General features: G+C 46.7%; 1 protein-coding gene across 2 annotated transcripts in view; it reads left to right on the forward strand.

Moving 5' to 3' along the window:
- The window catches only part of SLC24A3 (solute carrier family 24 member 3), a 490,476-nt gene that overhangs the window by 50,703 nt on the left and 419,563 nt on the right, over nt 1-20,210 (forward strand). For both annotated transcript variants that reach the window (XM_045445435.1, XM_045445436.1), the window contains exon 2: nt 12,386-12,514. In XM_045445435.1, the coding sequence (XP_045301391.1) occupies nt 12,386-12,514 (129 nt within the window). The remainder of the gene's footprint in view (nt 1-12,385; nt 12,515-20,210) is intronic.

Genomic DNA, 20,210 nt, shown 5'->3' on the forward strand with positions numbered 1-20,210 from the left:
AGGGCAGGTCAAGGTAAAGGAAAGATTCCTGGAGTGGGAACTTGAAGGTGAGGGGTTCCAAGCCAGGCTCTGCTGCTGAAAATCCTGCATACCTAAGCAGATCACCTTCATTCTACCAGGACAGTCCTAATGCTGACCTTGGACTACATGCTGCCTATAGTCTAGTCCAAGGCAGGAACTAGACACGTAGCCTGGGACCTTTGGCAGATTGTTGGCCTAGATTCTGAGCTATTGGTTTCTTGTTTTGGAAGTGGGGATAACAATACCCACTTTACAAAGCTCTTATAAGATTAAGTTGGATCTTGAGATGCTACAAAATGCCCCAGGCAATGCCAGGCTTGAGGTAGGCATGCTCAGGGTTGCACATATTATGAATACAAATGCGCGTATACCTTTGTACGGTGTCCAGCACGTAGTGGCCACAGAGGGTCCATTCTGCTGCTGAAGGGACAGCGGTATTGCATTTAGAAACGTAGCAGTAACAATAACACTGGTTATCGTAGAGTTCAGTAAACCTGAACCAAAGACAAAAAGAGCCAGAGAGAAAAAAATTTCTCAGCTCACACCCGGAGCATCCTGTGCATGCATCTGTAGAAAGAGCCCTTATGTTTGCCTCTGCAGATGAGAATTTTCTGGTTTATTGCTTCTCATAAAAGATTGAAGCTGCAAGAGCACTGTCCCCTGTGGCCCTTTGAAGGCTTAGGGGCAACATCGCTGTATAGGACATGATTATTGGAGCTCTGCCCTCCCATGGGGTGGCTACCTCTGGCATGGATGGACACATTCCCCTTACTCAGTGACTTCCTATTTGTCATCTGGCGGTAGCAGCAGCTCACGCCTGTCATCGGAGGGAATGGGATGAGCTCGAGTCACAGATGTGGTGTGTTCCTGATTGAGCACCAAATCAGAGTGGCCCTGCAAGCAGGCGATGGCAGGGAAAGGCTTTCTACAGCACTTCAGAAGCCCCCAACCCCTCATGAGGCTCTCATCACATGCTGCTGGCTCCTCAGAAATTAGATGACACCATTCACAGCACCTTTCATGGCTTCACTGAACTTTTCTGAGGCAAGGAATCCTTCTGGAGCAATGGGAATTTGTTCCAGGGGCTCCTCATCCTTTTATCCAGCCTCCTGTCTACTGCTGTTTCGAGCTGAGAGACCACACTGCTGACTGTTAGATTCTCATGATGGGCAACAAGGGAATGACAGATGCTACCATTTTCTCTATGGTGGTTTCACCTGATGGATAATGGATCCCCGAGAAGGGAGGAGGAACTTTGTGATGAGCTTTCACTGCTTTTATTAGGAAGCTTTGTGTCTAGGTGGGCTAATGTATGGACATTCACTTATTTGTAGGGCCAGCGTCCAGCAAGAAGTTCATGCAGTGGTAAGGTCATGTAGGTTAGAAAGTTGCACAGCTGAGGTTTGGACCAAAGTTTGATGTTTCTCATGGCAGCACTCATTATCTTCTTAATGAAAGGATTAATCTGATACATCAGTCATGACACTTCATGCTGTCAGATACAAAAAATTCAAAACACCTAACACATTGGGCATTTTTCAGACGGTGTTTCTGTAGGTTTCTGTAGGTGGGCCTGACAGTGGACCAGTGATGTTGTAGGGACTCGCTTTTCCCCCCTCTCTTTTCCTCCCTTCCTTATGTGAGCTTCATCTCAAGGCCAGCTTCTCCCATGGTGGCAAAATGGCTGCAGAGGTTCCAGGAATTCTTTACTCAGAAGGAGAGAGAAATACGACATCAGCTTCTCTCTCTGGAGAGGGAGACTCCTTCCTTCCCAGAAGCTGCTGGCAAACCTTCCCTCACATCTCACTGACCTGAATAGGGCCACTTGCTACTCCCGAACCAATCTTTTTTGGCTATGGGCCCAGCCCTGGAGATGAGGTGGGGTCAAGCTACGCCTTCTCCAAAACTTGATGCTGCTACACAGTGGGGAAGAGTGGAGGGGTCTTGAGAAAAGAACCACAATGTCCATGACATCTACCATAAGAGACATGTACTAACCCCATCCACTGTGTCTGTGACTCTTCTCCATTTCAGTGCCCACTCATCCTTCTGCCAGGGAGTGACTCATACGTGATTCCAGGAGTGATGGGCAGGCTCATCCTGCAGTTCCCAGAGTCCCTCATTCCATCGCTGCTTCTCAGTCTGTGCATGTATGTGTATCCTTTTGTTGCACTCCTGTTGCCCTCCTGCCTCTTGTTTCCTACTTCCTTCACTTTCAAAAGCAATGGAAGAGGCCCTTTCTTTTCTTGATTTCTTTCTGGCGCCCTGTCAAAGGGCTTACTGACCTTGACTGCTGCTCATAGCTGTGATGGACAGGGTCTCTTTCAGCATTTGGGTTGGAAGGGCCTAATGTGGCTTTGGGAGAGAGAGCATGGGCTGGAGGGAAGGGCATAGACAGGCATGCATAGAGCAAACTGCACAGAGCATGATGAAGAGTCACTTGACCGATCCTAATTACTGAATCTTGGTGGTTGTTTTCAGCGATTCTTCTCAACGGGAAGTTATTGACAGCCTGCTTTTGTCAGGACTCTAGAAAATAAACAAAGCCTCATTTAGGTAAATACCAAATCCATAGAAGTACCCTTGGCAGGTTTCACTGGAGCAAGGGACATGTTGCTCTCTGGCTGGAAGGTGAGAAGCAGCCCTGCCCATTGCTCAGGTAGCAGATGGTGGCCTGAAAGCTCCTATACGTGTCAACTTATCCTGGTCTGACCATTCACGTACTTTCTTCCCATCTTCCCTTTCCTGGTGCTGGATCTCGGACTTGGGACTGAAACCTGAGAGAGAATGGATCCTATCTTTCTTTCCACTCAACCTTGTTTCTCTCTGATGGCTGGCTTCAGTTTCCAGCTTGGAAAGTGGCAAGTGGTGGGCCAAAGAGTAGGAAAAAGTGAGAAGAACTAAGTGGCTTTGTGCTTAAATGAAAACTGCACTGCCTGTCCTCTCTTTGGCCCTGTCCTTCTCATTGTGAAACATCAAGAGGATATTTTAGTTCTGGCGTCAGGTTTAGTTCTGGCGTCAGAGAGAAGAAAAGGAAAACTTTATTGGAAAATATACACATCTGTGGCTCTATCTTCCTACTTGCTTTAAGAGGCATTCTTTCCAAGATGAGGCCAAGGTTACCTTTGGTAGCTGACATTATTTGATGTCCCCTGAGACACCCCTCAGCTCTTCTGGGGTTCGGGCTGCAGCCGTGGTGGGCAGTTCGGTGTGAGTTCAGACTTTTAAAAGTTGCAGTGGCCCTCAAGCATAGCCCAGGGTCTTTCCCAGTAGGTAGGAGCTGGTTTGGTACACTCAAAAGTGCAGCCCAGAATTTGGGGGGTTCATGCTCCTGGGCAACCCTCAGCTAGTGGGCTATAGGAACCATGGCCCTCTTCATTCAGGTAGGCATCCTGGATACATCTTTGAGCTTCCAGGGGGTTTGTGCCCTAGTTGTCAACAGAAGCAACTTCCATAGTGAGTCCTTATGTATCTCGTGTCCCTTTCCTTGTCTTGCGTTCCACTCTCCCTCACTCCTTCTACCTGGGATCACCTTCAGAGTAAACTACTTGCACCCAAGTCTTTGTCTCAGACTCAGCATTTGGAGAACCCAAACCAGTGCACCTCCCAACATGGTAGACACTGCATTACCATCTAAAGCATTGGACATTTGAAGCTTTTGTTTGTTTGATTGGGCCAACATCTAGCCATCATCTGGCCCAGGTTGGCAGGGTATTTGGAGACTGTGTACAGACTCTCTCTCTCTCTCCACTATCAGTGGCCAGCTTTCATCCCTTGCAGCCTATACTTGAACCCTTTATGCCCCGAAGCCATCTTAATTCCCATACAATTGCCTGGTGCTCTCATAGCTTTATTAGTTTGGTTCATAGAAGCCATTGGGAGGCTCTGTGTTTGTGGCAGGATGAAAGACATTTGTGCAGAGAAAAGAAAGAGCCCTCTGTTTGGCAGTGCACCCATAAGCATGGTGAGGATAAAGGCCAGGGAAGTTTGGGGACTGTCATGTGATAAAGATGTGGAGGTTCTAATATTTTCTTCCCACTCCTCAGTAAGTCATGTGGCCCATCTTCCTGGAGTGCTTGACTTTGAAGGATGGAGATAGATGTACCATGGGACTCTGTTGACCTTTGGTCAGATGACTCTACCCTAGATTTAAAAAGATCTAAACTTGGGGTGCCTGGATGGCTCCATACTCAGTGGAATTGTGTGGCTCTTGATCTCGGGGTTGTGAGTTCAAGCCCCACATTGGGTGTAGAGATTGCTTAAAAAATAAAATCTTAAAAAAATATCCAAGCTCAAGGGACTTTAGAGGTCGGATCATTCATGCCTTTCAATTCTCAGATGCAGCAACTCAGATAAAGTGACTCAGCTTCTCCAGCAGCCCGGAGCTAGTTACAGAGCTGGAACTAGGATCCCAACACACCAAATGCCCTAGATAGTGAATTCCTATGACCACAAGCCCTGGGGTCCTTGGAATAAACCCGCTTGCTTTATTTAGTAGGGCAGTGAAAGAAGATGGAGCTGTTTTGAAAAGAGAAAGCTCTGAAACCAGGCGCCCAGGGCCTGGTCTTTCAAGCCTTTCAGAGGAATTGGAAAATGGATCTGGGGAGGCAGACATGGGAGCAAGTGTCTCAGGCTGGATGGACAGCACTGTGGGGGCCAAAGCACCATCTCTGGCCGGGGCTCATGAGGTGTTCTGTGAGAGGCCTTTCCAGTCTCTGAGGATGTTGAGGGGTCCCTGCACCTCAGACTTCAGAGGTGGGAACTGTACTGTTGCACAGGCACACAACAACATTTGCGAACAAAATAGGAGGAGATGGTGCATGTGAGCCACCTGTTTATTTTATTTATTTAATTTTTAAAATGTTTATTTGAGAGAGAGAGAGCGAACGAGCAAGAGAGAACGCACAAGCAGGTCGGGGGCAGAGAGAGAGGGAGATACAGAATCCGAAGTGGGCTCCAGGCTCTGAGCTGTCAGCGCAGAGCCTGACGTGGGGCTCAAACCCACAAACCGTGAGATCATGACCTGAGCTGAAGTCAGATGCTTAACTGACTGAGCTACCCAGGGGCCCAAGCCACCTGTTTAAATGCAGCATCTCATGCATTGTGGGTCTGAGGTGGGCCCCGGATCTTGCATTTCTAGCAAGCTCCCAGGTGATGCTGATGTGGCTGGTGCCAGGACCACTTTGAGTGGCAAGGCTGTAACACGAACAGTTTTGTCCATGAACCTGGAAAACCTGAATTCTGGTTCAGATTTGCCACTAAGATTCCCAGCCTGTCATTTAAACATGACCCCCTAGTCGAGGGGCATGTCCCCTGAGGGATGATATAGAATCACCTGGGGATCTTTCCTGGGGATTTGCTGAATACTCTAGGCCCACCCATATGGTGGCTTGAGTGAAACACTAGGACACGGTGGCTGTCCAGCATCCTCTGAGTTCCAGGCCAGGCAGACACAGTGAAGACACACAAACAGGCTGGGTGTTCCTGGAGCTTGCATACGGGTTGGGGGTGGGAAGGAGCAATAAAGACAGGTTATGATTCTGTCTTTGATACATGCTCTAAAGGAGGAGAAGCTCCTTCTCTGGGAGCTTGTGGTGGAAGAGGTCCTGGAAGGTCAGGGAAGGCTACCTGGAGGAAGGGCTTCCTTCTGGAAGCTGTGAGAGGCTCAGAGTCTCACAACCAGACTTGCCTTCTTTTGCCACGGCAGAGTCTGTATTTGGGGCCAGTTCGGACGCTTCGCTCATGCCTTTGGGTTGAGGGCCTTAGGCAGTCCCTTGCCCCAAGGCCACTCTTGCAGGGGCTCAGCCAGCTTCTGTGAGCCTGGGGGGAGTGAGTGGGCTGGGGCTGGCTGTGTAGGGGTTGATGTCAGGGAAGGCAAGGTGCAGCAGTAGCGGAGACTTTGTAGGGGAGTAGAGAGATAGCTAGGCCCTCCTTTTTCCCTCCTGTGGGTGAAAGTGAGACCAGTCATTCTGATGCAGGACATGATTGACCACCATGGCATGGCCCGAAGCCCCACCCAGCTGTGTGATCCCTGCCTTCTTTTCGCCACCCAAGGTTCTTGCTTTCCTGCACACCTCGGTCTAGCAGGGGTGGGCAGGGACCAGCTCTCTGTGCCCTGCAGCCCCCTTGTGTGTGTTGTGCTAGGAGGACTGCCTCCGGGACATGGGAGTAGTGGCTCAGGCTCCAGTGTGCCCCATGAGAGCTTCTAGCTCTCCTCGGCCTGAGATCTGTGTTTCCAGCTAGCCCCCCAGGCGGTGCCCATGCTGCAGCTAAGCAACCACTCTGTGAAGGAGGGGAGACCATCAGGAGACTGGGCATCAGCAGAAGTGCCTACCTCAGTGGGGCAGGTGGTTCAGGGTTACCTTTGACCTTGGAGTGGAAGGGAGGCCTTTTGGAGGGACCAAAAGCCTTCAACTTTCAACTTTCCTCTTGAAGAGGTGTCATGCCTCAGTGCTAGAAGGTTCAAATTCAGTGTGAAAGCAGCAGTCTGTGAATGCCGTACGTAGATGGAGCGCAGGAGAGGGGAGAACTTGACTCAGCCCACTGGGTTCTAAGAGTCCCCCACCCACCGGACAGCACATGTGAGCAGCTAGAGAGGAGACATTTAAGCAGAATGTGTGGCCTCCCCGCAGCAGCGAGGTCTCTGGATCTGCCCTTCTCTGTCTTTTCTGGAAGCTTTGAGGCAATGGAGAAGACCCAGTGTACAGCTCATTCAGCCTCTGGCTTCTTCCTCTCCTAGTGGTTTTGGAGAGCTTGTAACCTCTCCACAGTGTGTGTTCCTTTCCAAGGACCAAGAACAGTGCAGAGACACACTCTCTTTCAGCTGGAAAATCCATGTGAAAATCCACGTGCAGAAAGCCAGAGCCTCCCTTGCTGCCTCTTTACTCACAGAGGGTGAGAAGCACCAGGCTCACTCTCGAGAGACTCTAGGGGTGGAGGGTGCTGCTGGGGTTGGGCAGATGCACCCCTGTTCACCAAGTCTGCAGAAGGCGGTCTGCTGGCTGCGGGCTTATGCAAACCTGACCTCCGACCCCGAGGTGAAGACCCGGGGCGCAGAGAGTGGAGACAGCTGTGTAAACTTCAGGGTGGGGTATTTATAGCCTTGGTGAGGAGCGCTGAGCCAGCCTAGAGAGCCAGAGTCAGTCCCTGTGGTCATCGGCTCCGTCTCTTGTTCTTTTAAGTGAGTTTTCTGTATATTATTTCTTCATTGTTGCATGAAGCATTCTGAGACTCTGTTTCCCCATCTGCAAATGAGGGGCTATTGCCCTGATCCTCTGGGTATTTCAGAGTGGTGGCTCCCTCCATCCCAGTGTCAAGAAGAAATGCAGTATTCCAGTTTTGGGGGAGGGGAGACTTAACATGGCCTCTCAAAGTGAATGTGCTGACTCCTGGAGGCCAAGTCCCCTGGGCTCCTGGAGCTCTGGGAAAGGTGGAATGCTCATACCTGGGCTTTGGAGTCAGATCTGGGCTTGATTCCGGCTTGGCCACTTAGCCCCATCAGCAACAGCAGTAAGACAGCGGAAATGCCCTGTGAGAGCATGGAGTGGCTTGGTGCATAGGCAAGGGGCATGCAGGATGGTCATGATGCTGTTGCAGCAGACATGCCCATCTGCTGCTTGTCCCTGTGTCTCAGAGAGCAGACAGCCACACCCCTCTGAGGGGCCTGGAGCCAGTATTTGGGAAGGGTGGAAACCCTGTGGGACAAGGGGACACACAAGAGAAAGTGTGTTAATCTTAGAGTGAAGGCCGGGATCTGGGGCACCCAAGGAAACCCATTCTTGGTGTCAGAAAACCTTGGGTTCTCCCAGCCCCAGTCCCAGGAAGAAGAAGGGGTGGGGGAAGACAGAGAAAGACAGAGGGGGGTTGGTGAGAGCAGGAGAGGGTGAGCACACAGCTCTGTAATGGAAACTTGGCACCCAGCCTCCACTTCTTTCCTTCCTTAGTGCATGTGGCTTGAGCCTCGGATTGAGAACTTCTTCCCCTTTCAGCAGGCACCCCACGCTATCTCCATGGCCCCCTCCTGTCCCCCCTTCTCAGAGCCTGCAGTCATACATGCTGCCTCTGCTGGTGACATATGACATGTGAGCCATCTACCTCCCTCCTCACACGCCCCCCGCCCTCCACCCCCTGACTAATTAGGCCAACATGCAACTTCCAGGCCCTGGCAGATGAGGAGCCAAGAATGCGGTGGACAGGCGCCAAGTGTTTTTGTTGACATTGCTCAAGTGTAGCTTTGTGGAGCAGCCTCTGCCCTAGCAGCGAAGTCTAAGGAAGCCGGAGATGAGTGAAGGGAGAGCAGTGAGAAACCAACTGTGGGTGCTGCTCCCAATGCCCTGTGCCCTCCCCGTGGCCCACCCTCTGTCCCTTCTCCTAAATCCGAGAATATAGCCCTCCATGTCATGACCGATGGGACCGGCTTAGTCTGTAAGGAAAACACACTGGGCAGAGCATCATGTGTTCACTAGGGTTTTTGGAACTATTTTCAGTTTGTGATCGTTTCATGCTGTGTGTGCCCCATTGCTGTTCCTAATTGTTTCTGAGGAAACAACCTTCCTGGAAGGCGGTTTAGTGAGACTGTTTTCACCCCTAACCTCTTGTAAGGTGCAGGCTGCATTGTTGATCTACCTTGCCGTAGCTGAATACCAGATGGATTTCATCCTCTCCAGGGATCTACCAAGAATGTGGCCATTAGGTCACTAGGCCTGGGTTCAGATCCCCATTCGACTTCTCCTTGCTTGTGACCCTGGGAGAGTCTTTCAACCTTTTTGTGCTTTGGCTTCTTTATTTGCAAATCAAGCTAATAGTTAAAAATAAGACTTGTTAAGTAAGATGAAACATGGATGGAATAGAAAGTTCTTCGTGCATAATAGACCCTCAGTAAGTGGAAGCCATAATAACTATTAAATGGTAGTTGATGTGGCTGGCTGTGGATTGGTTCTGATTTTAGGAAAATCTCTTCTACCCTGACATATTAACTCCCAAGGCAAGTCGACCCCAGCACCAACTGCCCTTTCCTACCTCACCAGGATTTCATGAGGACAAATGGAATGGGGTATAATATTGTCACACTTGGTTTTCCATGGGGAGTGAGTGAATGCAGTGCTTACTTTCGTCTCTCTGATTTTCTCAGACTCTGGTGTCTGCATTGGTCGATCAGTGGTTAGTGGTCAAATATATTTTTGTTGAGATAAAAATTTGTAGGTTTTGGAATCCAGAGGTGCTGCCTTAATAGTCTCTAATGCCTGAAGATATTGAATCATTATGTAAAAAAAAAATCCTCTAATTTTCTGCTACAATAGCTGGCTTTATTTTTATATCTCTTAATTGGTATCAGCTTTTCTTTCAGAATTACAGAACCATGGAAACTTGGCCTAAGAAATAACTTTGGAAGTCATTGGAAGGGACACTTGCTTCTTTGCAAATCTTTGGAGTTTTCCTAAACATTAGGATTGTAGTACCACAAAATACTTTTCTTTGACCCAGATTATGAAACAGAAGAATGGCCAATCTGTTGGTCCCTAGCACCACTCTATCTTTGGATCTCATGCAGACTGGAAGATGCCATTGTTGCCCTGCCCATATCTCTTTGTTCTTACCTCTTCAGTGCACACTGGCACTGCTTAACTTTCAGCATCTCCCTCTCATTGTCTAAGGTCTTCTTCTGGACACTAGAGCCCACCTTGGACACCCATGTGGCAGGTTAGAAGTGCCAGGGAATTCATGTCCCCTGGAAATAGCCTTCAACCAATGGTAGATCAGGAATGGGTGGATACATACCTAAACTTCCTCACCCCTTGAGTGTCTTAGATACCTGTCTGCCCTGACCCCCAGAGCTTTCCAGGGGAGCCAAACTTTAGTTTACTCATTTTGGCAATTGGCTTGAAGCGTACCCTTTGTTGGCTGGCTCCTCTTACCTGTCCCATGTTCCTGTTCCCCCCAGGTGCTTCCTGGGATCATCTCCACCCCCCAGAGAAAACACGAGCGTTCAAATCCTTGTGTTGGGCTGCTTGTGTGGAAACCCAGCCTGAGACAAATGGGATGTCTTTCTCCACACTTTTAGATCATTTGTGACAATATGGTGCTATATTCACATTTCAGGGTTGATTGTTGGATTTTCAGACCACTGACCTTGTTGTTTCTTTATGAGTTTTTGAAAATATTTTTCTCTGCATCTCACCATTCTTAATCCTAAGAATTAACTGTTGAGATTAACCAGAGTACACAAATGTCTTACTTTCACTTTGAGTTATCTTTGGTATTGCTCTCTCAGTTTTGATTAAACTAATATATGTGGCCTCCATGTACGCTTTTGCATTTCAGAATCTAAACTTATTGTTTATTCTAGTTTGGCTCCACATTGTACATTTTTTATGTGAATATGCCTAGTGGCTGTTCTGACTAATATGCATAAGTCATAATGAGATATCTTGATAATTTTAAATTTGAGAGCAGATTCCATTTGAGGAAGATCTCAGTGCATGAGCTGTTGGTATTATGTGTGTCCTGTGGCTTAGGTGAGATGCCTACAAGCATTGCGATTTCCAGAAACTTCCATGAGTCTTACTTTATCCATATTCAAAGTGGTAATGGTTATTTCAACACACATACCGAGCATCTCCTCAGAACCAGGAGTGATTGGGTGTTAGAGAGGCAACAATGGACAAAGTGGACAATATCCCTGCTCCCTCTTTCTTTCCTAAGTGGTGTTGTGAGGTTCAAATTCAGTAATGAAGGTGAAATCATTTGGGAAACTAAAATCACCATGGAAATAGAGGAATGGGTATGATGACCTAGCTCTTCATTGATCATTTCAGAACACTATACTGATGTGGCTGGGTGGGATGTACCCTGTGGCCTTTCATGAACACCACTTGACCCATGATCCGTATCTTGTACTTAGATCCATTTTCTGACCACAGCAACTCTGGACACTTAAGAGGTGGCCATTGCCTCATGCCACATCTTTCTTTAGTGCTAAGCCACCAGAAAGACCATCTTTGCTTGCTGTTTCCACCTTCCAGTGGCTCTCTGATGTCCAGCTCTGTTGTGTCTTTGCCTTTGTCTTGCTTGAATTGTCCATAGTAGTCAAGGCCATTGGCCACTCTTGAAATTCCCTTTCTGCTGACCTTGCTTTATACCATTCCCCTTCCTCTTTCCTTTCATGATTCATTGCTGAATTCTTTTACTTTCCTTGCACTCTGAAGCAATGTTGAGTTCTCCACAACTTCTTTTCTCTCTTCTCTTCTCTTCTCTTCTCTTCTCTTCTCTTCTCTTCTCTTCTCTTCCCTACCCCTTCCAGAAGTCCCCAGACATCATGTCTCATACTCTTCCCTGTTTGCTTATGACTCTCTAGATGCTCTCTGTTGCTTAGCTCTTTCCCCTGAGGTATCCCCACCCACATGCATACAGGCAGCTTACCTCCCTTTCCATGTTCCACAGACACTTCAAGTTCAACAAGTCTTTAACAAAACGTGCTCCATTCTCCCCTCTGATGTGCCCTTCATCATCCATCCTTTCTCCTGGCATGTTGGTCCCTACAGTCATGTTGGCTGGAGGCCTCAACACTGTTAGCCTGCTCATCCCATCACGCATTCAGTGGTTCACTGTTTTCACATCTGTGCTTTCATCTGTGTATTCACTGGCCTAGATCCTGGGGACATTGACATGGTGCCGTATCTTGGACAGCCCTCCAGAAGCAGATCCTGGGCAAGTGCTCAGTTGCAGTAGCTTTATTTGAGAAGTGGCTCAAGGAAATACTGGTACGGGAGTAGATGCTGGTGGGATAGAGACAGTCATGCTGACTTAAGAACTGAATTGTACCCATCTCTTTTCAAATCTGTGTTCAGTGAGGTCATGTTGGTCGTGTTGAAATTGGCCATGATGAGAATATTTACACTACGGAAATTGGCCAATGGCTATAAAACAGGACCTTTCTTTCCCTGGAGAGTTGGTTGTTAAACATTATCAGCATGTTACTGGGAGTGAGGAATTAAGGCAAGGAAGGGCAGCAGTTAATAAATTGTGCTTTATCAGCAGAGTTACACTGTAGACAACTGGAGCATATTCCCAGTGGAGAAAGAATACATACCTAATAGTCATCCCATTGGAGCGGTGAGGTAGTTAGTTATACACTCCCTACTGGTTAGTGGCTGAGGGCTGCCTCTCTTGGGCCCAGCAGGATCCAGCCGCTAGAGGAAGCCCGCAGGCAGTTAGAGGCAGCATGGATGAAGTACAATAAGGGCCAGGATGGGGTGTATAGGCTCATCAGTGAGCAAATGATGGCTGATGAAGACACTGGACATGCAGCATTGGTAAAGGCTAAAACCCGACTGTTAATGATGTGTGGTAACCTTTTTCTCTCCAGACCTTGACTTCATGGACCTCCTAGGGGAAGACAGACAATGGACGGTGGGGAGGAAGTTAATGCAGGTGAACGATACTCTGACTTCAGAAGATGCAGGACTCCAGAGCAGCAAGAACTGCACTGAACCAGGTAATAGTAACAGCTTTGCTGTGGGCAGTGGCTGCCATTTTTTCTGGTTGTGTCTGAGGAAGGGCTGGATGCCATGCTTTTTTCCCTTTGAGTTCGAATCCAGACGTTCTTGGGGACATTTAGAGCAGGCATCTAAGAAACTGAAAGGTGAGATCCCGGGACCATTCAGCTGTGATTCTACCTCTGTATTCTTTTTCTAGGGCATGGGCGACAAGGTAAGTCAACATCAGTGATGCTGGTATCAAAGGTGGACGCTGGTGCTCTCAAGTGGGAAACTAAGTCTGGAACAGGATGAGTGAGGATGTTCTGTGGTCATCTTTGCTTTGATCCCTGGAATTCTCTCTGGCTGGTTTTTAAGCAGGAGCCTTTTTTGTGTCACAATAAAGACACTGGGATTGAACCAGATCCCTACCTATGTTGTTGGTCTTTTTGGAAGAAGTGAATATTCATTTATAAGCTATTATATTTGATACCTGTTGTGTTTTTCCTCAGAAAGATATGGAACATTCTATTTCCAGTGTTACTGAATGTAAAAGGAAAACAAACACAACGTGAGTGAGGGGGACTTGGAATTGTCAGAACTCAGCTCACTGAATCTCAGGAAATGACAAGCACCCTCTAGGTGGTTGAGGTCCTTGCTAGTTCCAACCAGGGGTCAGCAAACTTGTCTGACAAATGGCCAGACAGTAAATATTTCAGTCTTTGTAGGCCATATACCGTGTCTAAAGTTTTTGCTTTTTAAAATAACCTTTTATAACCCTTTACACATTTAAAAACCATTCTTAGCTCGCAGACTGTACAAAACAGGCATGGGGATGTATTAGGCCTGCAGCTCTACTCTGCCAATCCTGACTTGGACTTCTCAACTCTCTGGGACCTCTTTTCTTTGCTTGATGGGGACATGGGCCCCATGTGTGCCCCCTCTGAGGGTTCAGGAACTCAACCAAATGTTGATCCCACATCCAAAACCAGTCTTATTTTTAGTGTCATGCTGGAAGGATATAAACAGTCTTCAGTGCAGCCCAAAGAACCTTAGACCTTTGAGAACAGAAGGTGTTCTGTGAAGTTGTGTGCCTGCTCTTTTTTGGGAAGGTGGGTAGGGGTGTCCTTCACCACCATACTGAGAATTTTAACAGTCACTTTCCTAGCAGAGCGGGAAGGAATTAAAAATAGATTACCAGCCACCCCCTCTCCCCCCCCCAAAAAACCCACAATAGCCCTCAGCACTACATAATCTATATTCCTCAAGCTGGAAAATTCAAGGGTCACCATGGCTATTATTAAATGCTCTGAAGGAACACTCTTGAAGGTTAGTGAAACACATAGTTGCTATGTGAGCTAGAAGTGAAAATGGATGTGACGGGTTCGAGTGCCACACACAGCAGACAGAGCCTTTGTAGAGCCGTTTGTAGAGAGACGTGCCAAGAACCCTGGTTACTGATCTGGCGTTGTAGCCAAGTGTTTTTCAACATCTTTCTGGAGCTAAGAGGCTGATGGTGATTGGGATGTCAGAAGACAGGAAATACAGCATTATGGAGGCCAGTCGTCACCTTTGGTATGGGAAAGAATGGAGTCACATAATACAGTGACTGGCTCCAGGTTGGCTTCAGCCACCATGCTCTGGGCCAGTGGTGATGGAGGGCTTCTGTTCCCTGTTGAGGGATGTGTGTTGAGGGAGGTGGTGTTGTCTCTGTGAGTGGCAGAGAGTATGCTCACTGTGTCAAGAAGTGTCTTTCTCAGAGTGGCATGTGTAGAAGAATAAACACATTAAAAGGCATTGCAAGAGAGGAAATGACTCAGTTCCAGGTAGAAAACACGTCCAGGTTTTTAAAAAGAGCACAAGCCCAGCACCTGCTGGTGTTGGCAAGGAGGGCATAGGGGGAGAGAGAAGGACGGGCTTCTAGAGGGCAGCAGGAGGACTGAACAAGAGCTCATAATGCTGCTTAGAGGCAGTCCAGAAAGAATAAAGACCCAAAAGGAATATTCTCGATTTCTTCATTTGTGTGCTATGGGAACTGGGCTTGATTTCCAGAGCCCTTAACTCTGAGCCAAATTCTACAGGGAAAGTGGTCATTCCTGAAACAAGGAGGGATCTTTTTAAGTCCTGATACATCAAGGGCCTGCCTGGAGCCTCTGTTCTTCACCAAGCCTGCTGTGACCATTCTGTTTGCTGAATATTTCCGCTACAAAATGTCTCTAACTGTGCTGTCCAATATGGACACTCAGTGGTGACTTAAATTCAAATTAAATACATGAAAAATTCAGATTCTCAGCTGCACTAGCTACATGTCAAATACCCAATAGCTGAGTGTGGCTTGTGGCTACTGTATTGGAGAGCACAGATCATAACATATTTCCATCACCACAGAAAGTTCTATTGGACAGGCAGATCTAGAACTTCCATTTGTTTTTGAACATCTCCTCGTCTTCCAGGCTTAATTGGAAGCACCTCAAGGAGATAAAGTGGACATGTAGATTTGAGAGCTCCATCTCTTCCTGGGTTTTGGAGTCCTACTCAACCTGCATTTGAATCCCAGCTTAGAAGCTCTGGGCTTTGTGAGAAATAGGCTTTCTAAGCATCTGTCTGCTTCTCTGAGAAATTGAGATAATCATTCTGACCTTTCATGACTGCTGTGAGAATTGGTAATGAAGTAATAAGAACAGCTCAGTGCCCTGTGTGTGGTGGTAGTTCTATAGTGGGAGCTCACTCGTGTATTTCTCACTCTCTGCTGGGGGCAACCATCCCTCCATTACAAGTGGGTCATGGAACTACCTTCTCCGGCCACTCCTCAAAGGAATGGGCACATACGGTCCATCTGGTTCTGTCAACAGGCCGTTGCCTCAGGTGGCCCAAGTCTGAGCAGTCAGCCAGTGGGGCTGAGATGTCCTAGCACCATCTTCTAATACAGACAAGCTTGAAAGATCCTGCCATGGTAATGAGCACAGCGCCTCTGAGGAATGCTCTGTTTCTACAAGAACGTGGCCAAGCCATGACCACGGACACACATGTCCCCCTGGTAGCCTTGGTGCTCTTTCCAGAATGCTGTTGGAGGTCTGCTCAGTCTTGATGGAACAGGTATTTCAAGCAAAAATGTTGAGAGCTAAAGCACTCATAAGATCCTGGTTTGGAAAATTTAGTAGTTTTCATCTTCTCTGTCTCTAACTCACTATGGGAGGGGAGGACTGAGCTAGAGTGAGCCAAGGCCCAGTTGCCCTGGTTTCCTTAAGAGGTCAGAGTAGCCCTGTATGCAGAGAATAGTGCATGTACTGGTTGAATGCTTAGTGTCTGCTCTCAAGAGTCTTAAAATTTTTTTTAATGTTTATTTTTTTGAGAGAGAGAACACGAGCAGGGGAGGGACAGAGAGAGAGGGAAACACAGAATCCAAAGCAGGCTCTGATCTGTCAGCACAGAGCCCGACGTGGGGCTTGGACTCAAAAACCATGAGATCATGACCTGAGTCAAAGTCAGCTGCTTAACCTGCTGAGCCACCCAGGCACCCTGCTCTCAAAAGCCTTAAATGTAGGGCTAGGAAGTGAGCCCTGTGTTTCTGGACCAGCTTTCCTTCCTCTTTGTTATGATGTCAGCAGAGCGAGAATGTACTTCCAAAGATGATGCATTGGAGTTCCCTCTGTGCTCAGAGAGGCACTTATTTACTCGGGGACCTGAGTGTTTGGGGTGCCAGCATTTGCCATGGGTAAGTGAGTAATGGTGCCAGGGTCACAGGCAGGAGTTAATTTGGCTCTTGTCATAAAGTAAATCTAGCAGAATTTGTGATGTCACTGGGCTTCTCAGACTGTGTTCTTGGAACCCTTGGCCTCAGGTGCCATTAGAGTAAGTAGGTTCAGAGTTTGGAGATGGAATGACCTTATATTCTCTGTTCGGGATATGGGGCTGGTTTGCTTTCTCAGATGTCAGTTTCCTTATCTATGAAATAGATCTGCAACTAGTTTATCCTTTCTATCCCTTCCACTGTACAGATCCAATAGTTGCATGAAATTTCAAGACGAGAGATTCATGAAACTTCCACCCCAAGCTGCCCTGCTCCACTGCCCTGAATAACTTCTTTGCATTTGCAGAATTGCTTGTCATACCCCCTCCTTTGACCCTCATTCCCCTTTCCTCTTCTCCTCTACCCCTCTCCTGCCCCCTCTCCCTGTCCCTCTCCTTCTTCCTTCCTCTGGAAACCCTGTACCCAGAACACTGCCCAGGGAAAGACCAGGATGCAGGGTGCCTGTTACAGTGTCAGCGCTCTCTTTGGTTGGTGTGACAGCACAGAGATGGCACAGTCTTCATATGACAGCTGCCACTTTAAAGATACATTTTTTTGCAGTATTTTGGAATTTATTTTTAAATGGCATTATCTATCCCCCCCCCCACTGCTCCAAGACATGATTTTGGTGGAAATTGGTAATTTTGTTTTTACCTTCAGAACTGCATGAAAACGACTAAGCTCTGGCTCCAATTTTTCTGCAATTATTCCAGTCCTCTGTGAATTTTTAAGGTTGTTTTCTTAAACACTGACACTGCCGATTTCATCTAGAGCCTGGAAACATATTGTTTTTTGGCAAATAACACTTGAATCTGTTTACTCAGATGACCTATTAAGTGAAATTTAACTTTGAATAAATTTTATCCATGGAAAATTAAGTTAGCTAAATGTAATATTGAGAGTGGTGGACAACTGTGGCAGAAATGAACTCTTTGTCATCTTTATTTGTGCACTTTGCAGATTTTTATTTATACACTTTGCAGTCTGTCTCCAGAAGAATCTGTCATCTTTTGGTTTTTAGTTCTTTGATGTTTTAAGGAAATAAGCTTTTCCTGAGTGCCTCCTTCAAATAAACTTTGGAAGAAAGAAGCTATTTAAAATGATAGCCTTTGGCATGGGCTTCGTTCTGAGATCACTGGATGTTCTTTTGATAAAGGGCTCATTTCCCTCTCTCTGCCTGGCTTAATTGGGTCTAAGGTCCCTGAATATGGGAAAGACACCCCAGGCCTGTGTTGTAGGTACCTATGGGGCATGCCAGGAGGGTTTACTGAATCAGGGGTCTACTGAAATGGCCAGAAACTACATGATCTGAGAGCCAAATGTGAATTGTAATAGAGGAGGGAAGTCAGAGGTCCATTAAAGAGAAGCAATATGGGATAAATACAAGGGGTGAGTATGGCCCCAGATTGGCAGGCAACACAGACTAGTTCAGGCTGCAGGTCACAGACAAAGTTAAGTGTTGGGGTCCTACTGTTTCCTTTAAAAAATTTTTTTAATGTTTATTTTTGAGAGGGAGTATGAGCAGGGGAGGGAAACAGGCTTGAAGCTCTGAGCTGTCAGCACAGAGCCTGACATGGGGCTTGAACTCCTGAGTCATGAGATCATGACCTGAGCCAAAGTTGAATGCTTACCCGACTGAGCCACCCAGGTGCCCCAGGGTCCTACTGTTTTTTGAATTTAAACCATAACATCAAGGCCAGTTGGTCTAAGCAGGTGGGTGGGGGGATGGGTGAAGTAGGGGATGGGGATTAAGGAGGGCACTTGTCATGATGGGCCCCAGGTGTTGTATAGAAGTGTTGAATCACTATATTGTACACCTGAAACTAGTATTACACACTATATGTTCACTAACTGGAATTTAAATAAAAACTTTTAAAAAAAGGCCAGTTGGTCTGAAACCACAGGACACAGGTTTGGGCATGACTAATCTACGAAGCGTGAAAAGGCCACATCTCTTATCTCTTACATGAAGAAAAAAATATCCAGAGTGGGTGAGTGGGTGAATGCACTTGTCAGAAGCAGAGGAGAGCCCCTCCCCCAACTGTCATACATAGATACTGCAAACATACTGGTGATCAGGTGGAAAGCCTGACATTTGCATGATTTAGAGTAGCACTGTCCTGTGGAATTAGAATGCAAGCTACAGATGGAGGTTTAAATTTTCTAGTGGCTACATTAAAAAGGTAAACATAAACAGGTGAAATTTACTTTAATAATATGTTTTATTTAACCAAATACATCCACAGTACTAAAAATGACAAACTTCAGTTGTCCCAGTGTTTTATCCCTGGGATTGAACCCAGGAAAGAGCTAAGGGTTTTTTTTTTTTTTTTTAAAGTCTTAAAATCTATACTTTATTATACTCGCTTACTGAACTTTCACCAGCTTCCCTCTGCATTTGTAATTTTCATAATGATTCAAAAAATAGCTGTTGACATTCTTAAGTGCCACAAGTTAGACACTTATTGTGATCTGCTCTTTAATTTGTGTCAGATTCTTTACTGGATTAGTTAGACAGGGTAATAGTAGCTGCTGTAACAAAGAAGTCTAGCTTTGGGAGTTTAACACAAAAGAAGTTTCTTTCTTTCTTGTGGAAGGTTCTGGTCTTTGGGGGCCCTGTTTCAAGAGGTGGTCCATGGACTCTGAAGCCTTCCATTTCGAAGCTTTCTCATCCTCACACTTGGTTTCCAAGGTGGTTGTGCTTCTCTGCTTTAAGAGGTAAAAGCATGGAGGTTTGTGCATAGCTGAGTGTGAGATCCTCACTCCTGCTCACATTCCATTGGTCAAGGCTCAGTCACAGGACAACTTCTCACTTCAAGGGAGGCTGGGATTTGTATACTAGCAGAATGCCCTTGAATAAGAGACAGCAGACCTGGTGAACAGCTAGCTAGTCTCTGCTACATTATTCCCCCCACCCCCCACCCCCGAACTTGTTTCTTTTTATCTGTTTACAAGAGCAGTATTCTCCCTCTACAGCAAAATCCTAACCCAGACTGACATCTTCTGAGGTGAATTTAGCTCTTGGTTTAACCTTCATGATTCTCACTTGCTCAAGGTGACATAATTCAACTCACTCTTCACCTTGGGAGGGTCACAATTCAGGTAGGAATGGTCCCAGTTGTGCCTAATTGCAAATTGCATTTCTTCTTTGTAAATACAAGAACCCTAGGAAAAATGATGAACATTTAATACATGAATCATTGGCAATAATGTAAGAGTTTAAGTTCCAGAGTAAACCCTAAATCTCAAATTCATCACTTTCAGCCTGTGAGATGCCAGGTGAGTTTCTTAAATTCTTTGAACCTCATTTCCACCATTTGCAAAATGCAAATCAAGACACCCACTTTACAGAGTTGTAATCATGCAGTGAAGTGAGCTATGTGAACAGCTGGAACCTCAGTCAGTACATGTTCATTAAATTGTGGCCACATTGTCTTTGTTACCAGAAATACAATGGAAGGCAGAGTGATGGCAGTCATTTATAAGGACTTTGCCACTCTGAGGCACATTAGGACATGGTGGGATCATGAAGACTGTTTTAAGGATGGATAGCTTATTGAGTATCGTTTGGCCACAGTGCAACATTCTTAGAGCTGTGTGAAGGAGACATGTCCAGAGATTAACTAGGAGACTTCTGACTAATGCCATGTTCTGGCCTCGTAGGCCACTGTATAGACACATAGGATAAGATAAGGAGTACAGGATTTTCTACTTCACACTAATGAAGGGCTTAGAAGTCTCCAGCTCTGGGAGGAAAGGGCCAGACGCTATTCATTTCTTCTAGCTACATGATCCCTTTAGGACTTATTTCTTGAGACATTCTTAACAGCCTTGTTCTTTAAAAGCAGCCTGGGCAGACTAATCCAGTCAGTGGTACCTAGAATCTTCCCAAAACACAGGTGAAGGATGATAAGCTCTGCTCTTAG

Source organism: Leopardus geoffroyi, chromosome A3, assembly GCF_018350155.1.
Source record: "Leopardus geoffroyi isolate Oge1 chromosome A3, O.geoffroyi_Oge1_pat1.0, whole genome shotgun sequence".
Taxonomy (NCBI): Eukaryota; Metazoa; Chordata; class Mammalia; order Carnivora; family Felidae; genus Leopardus; species Leopardus geoffroyi.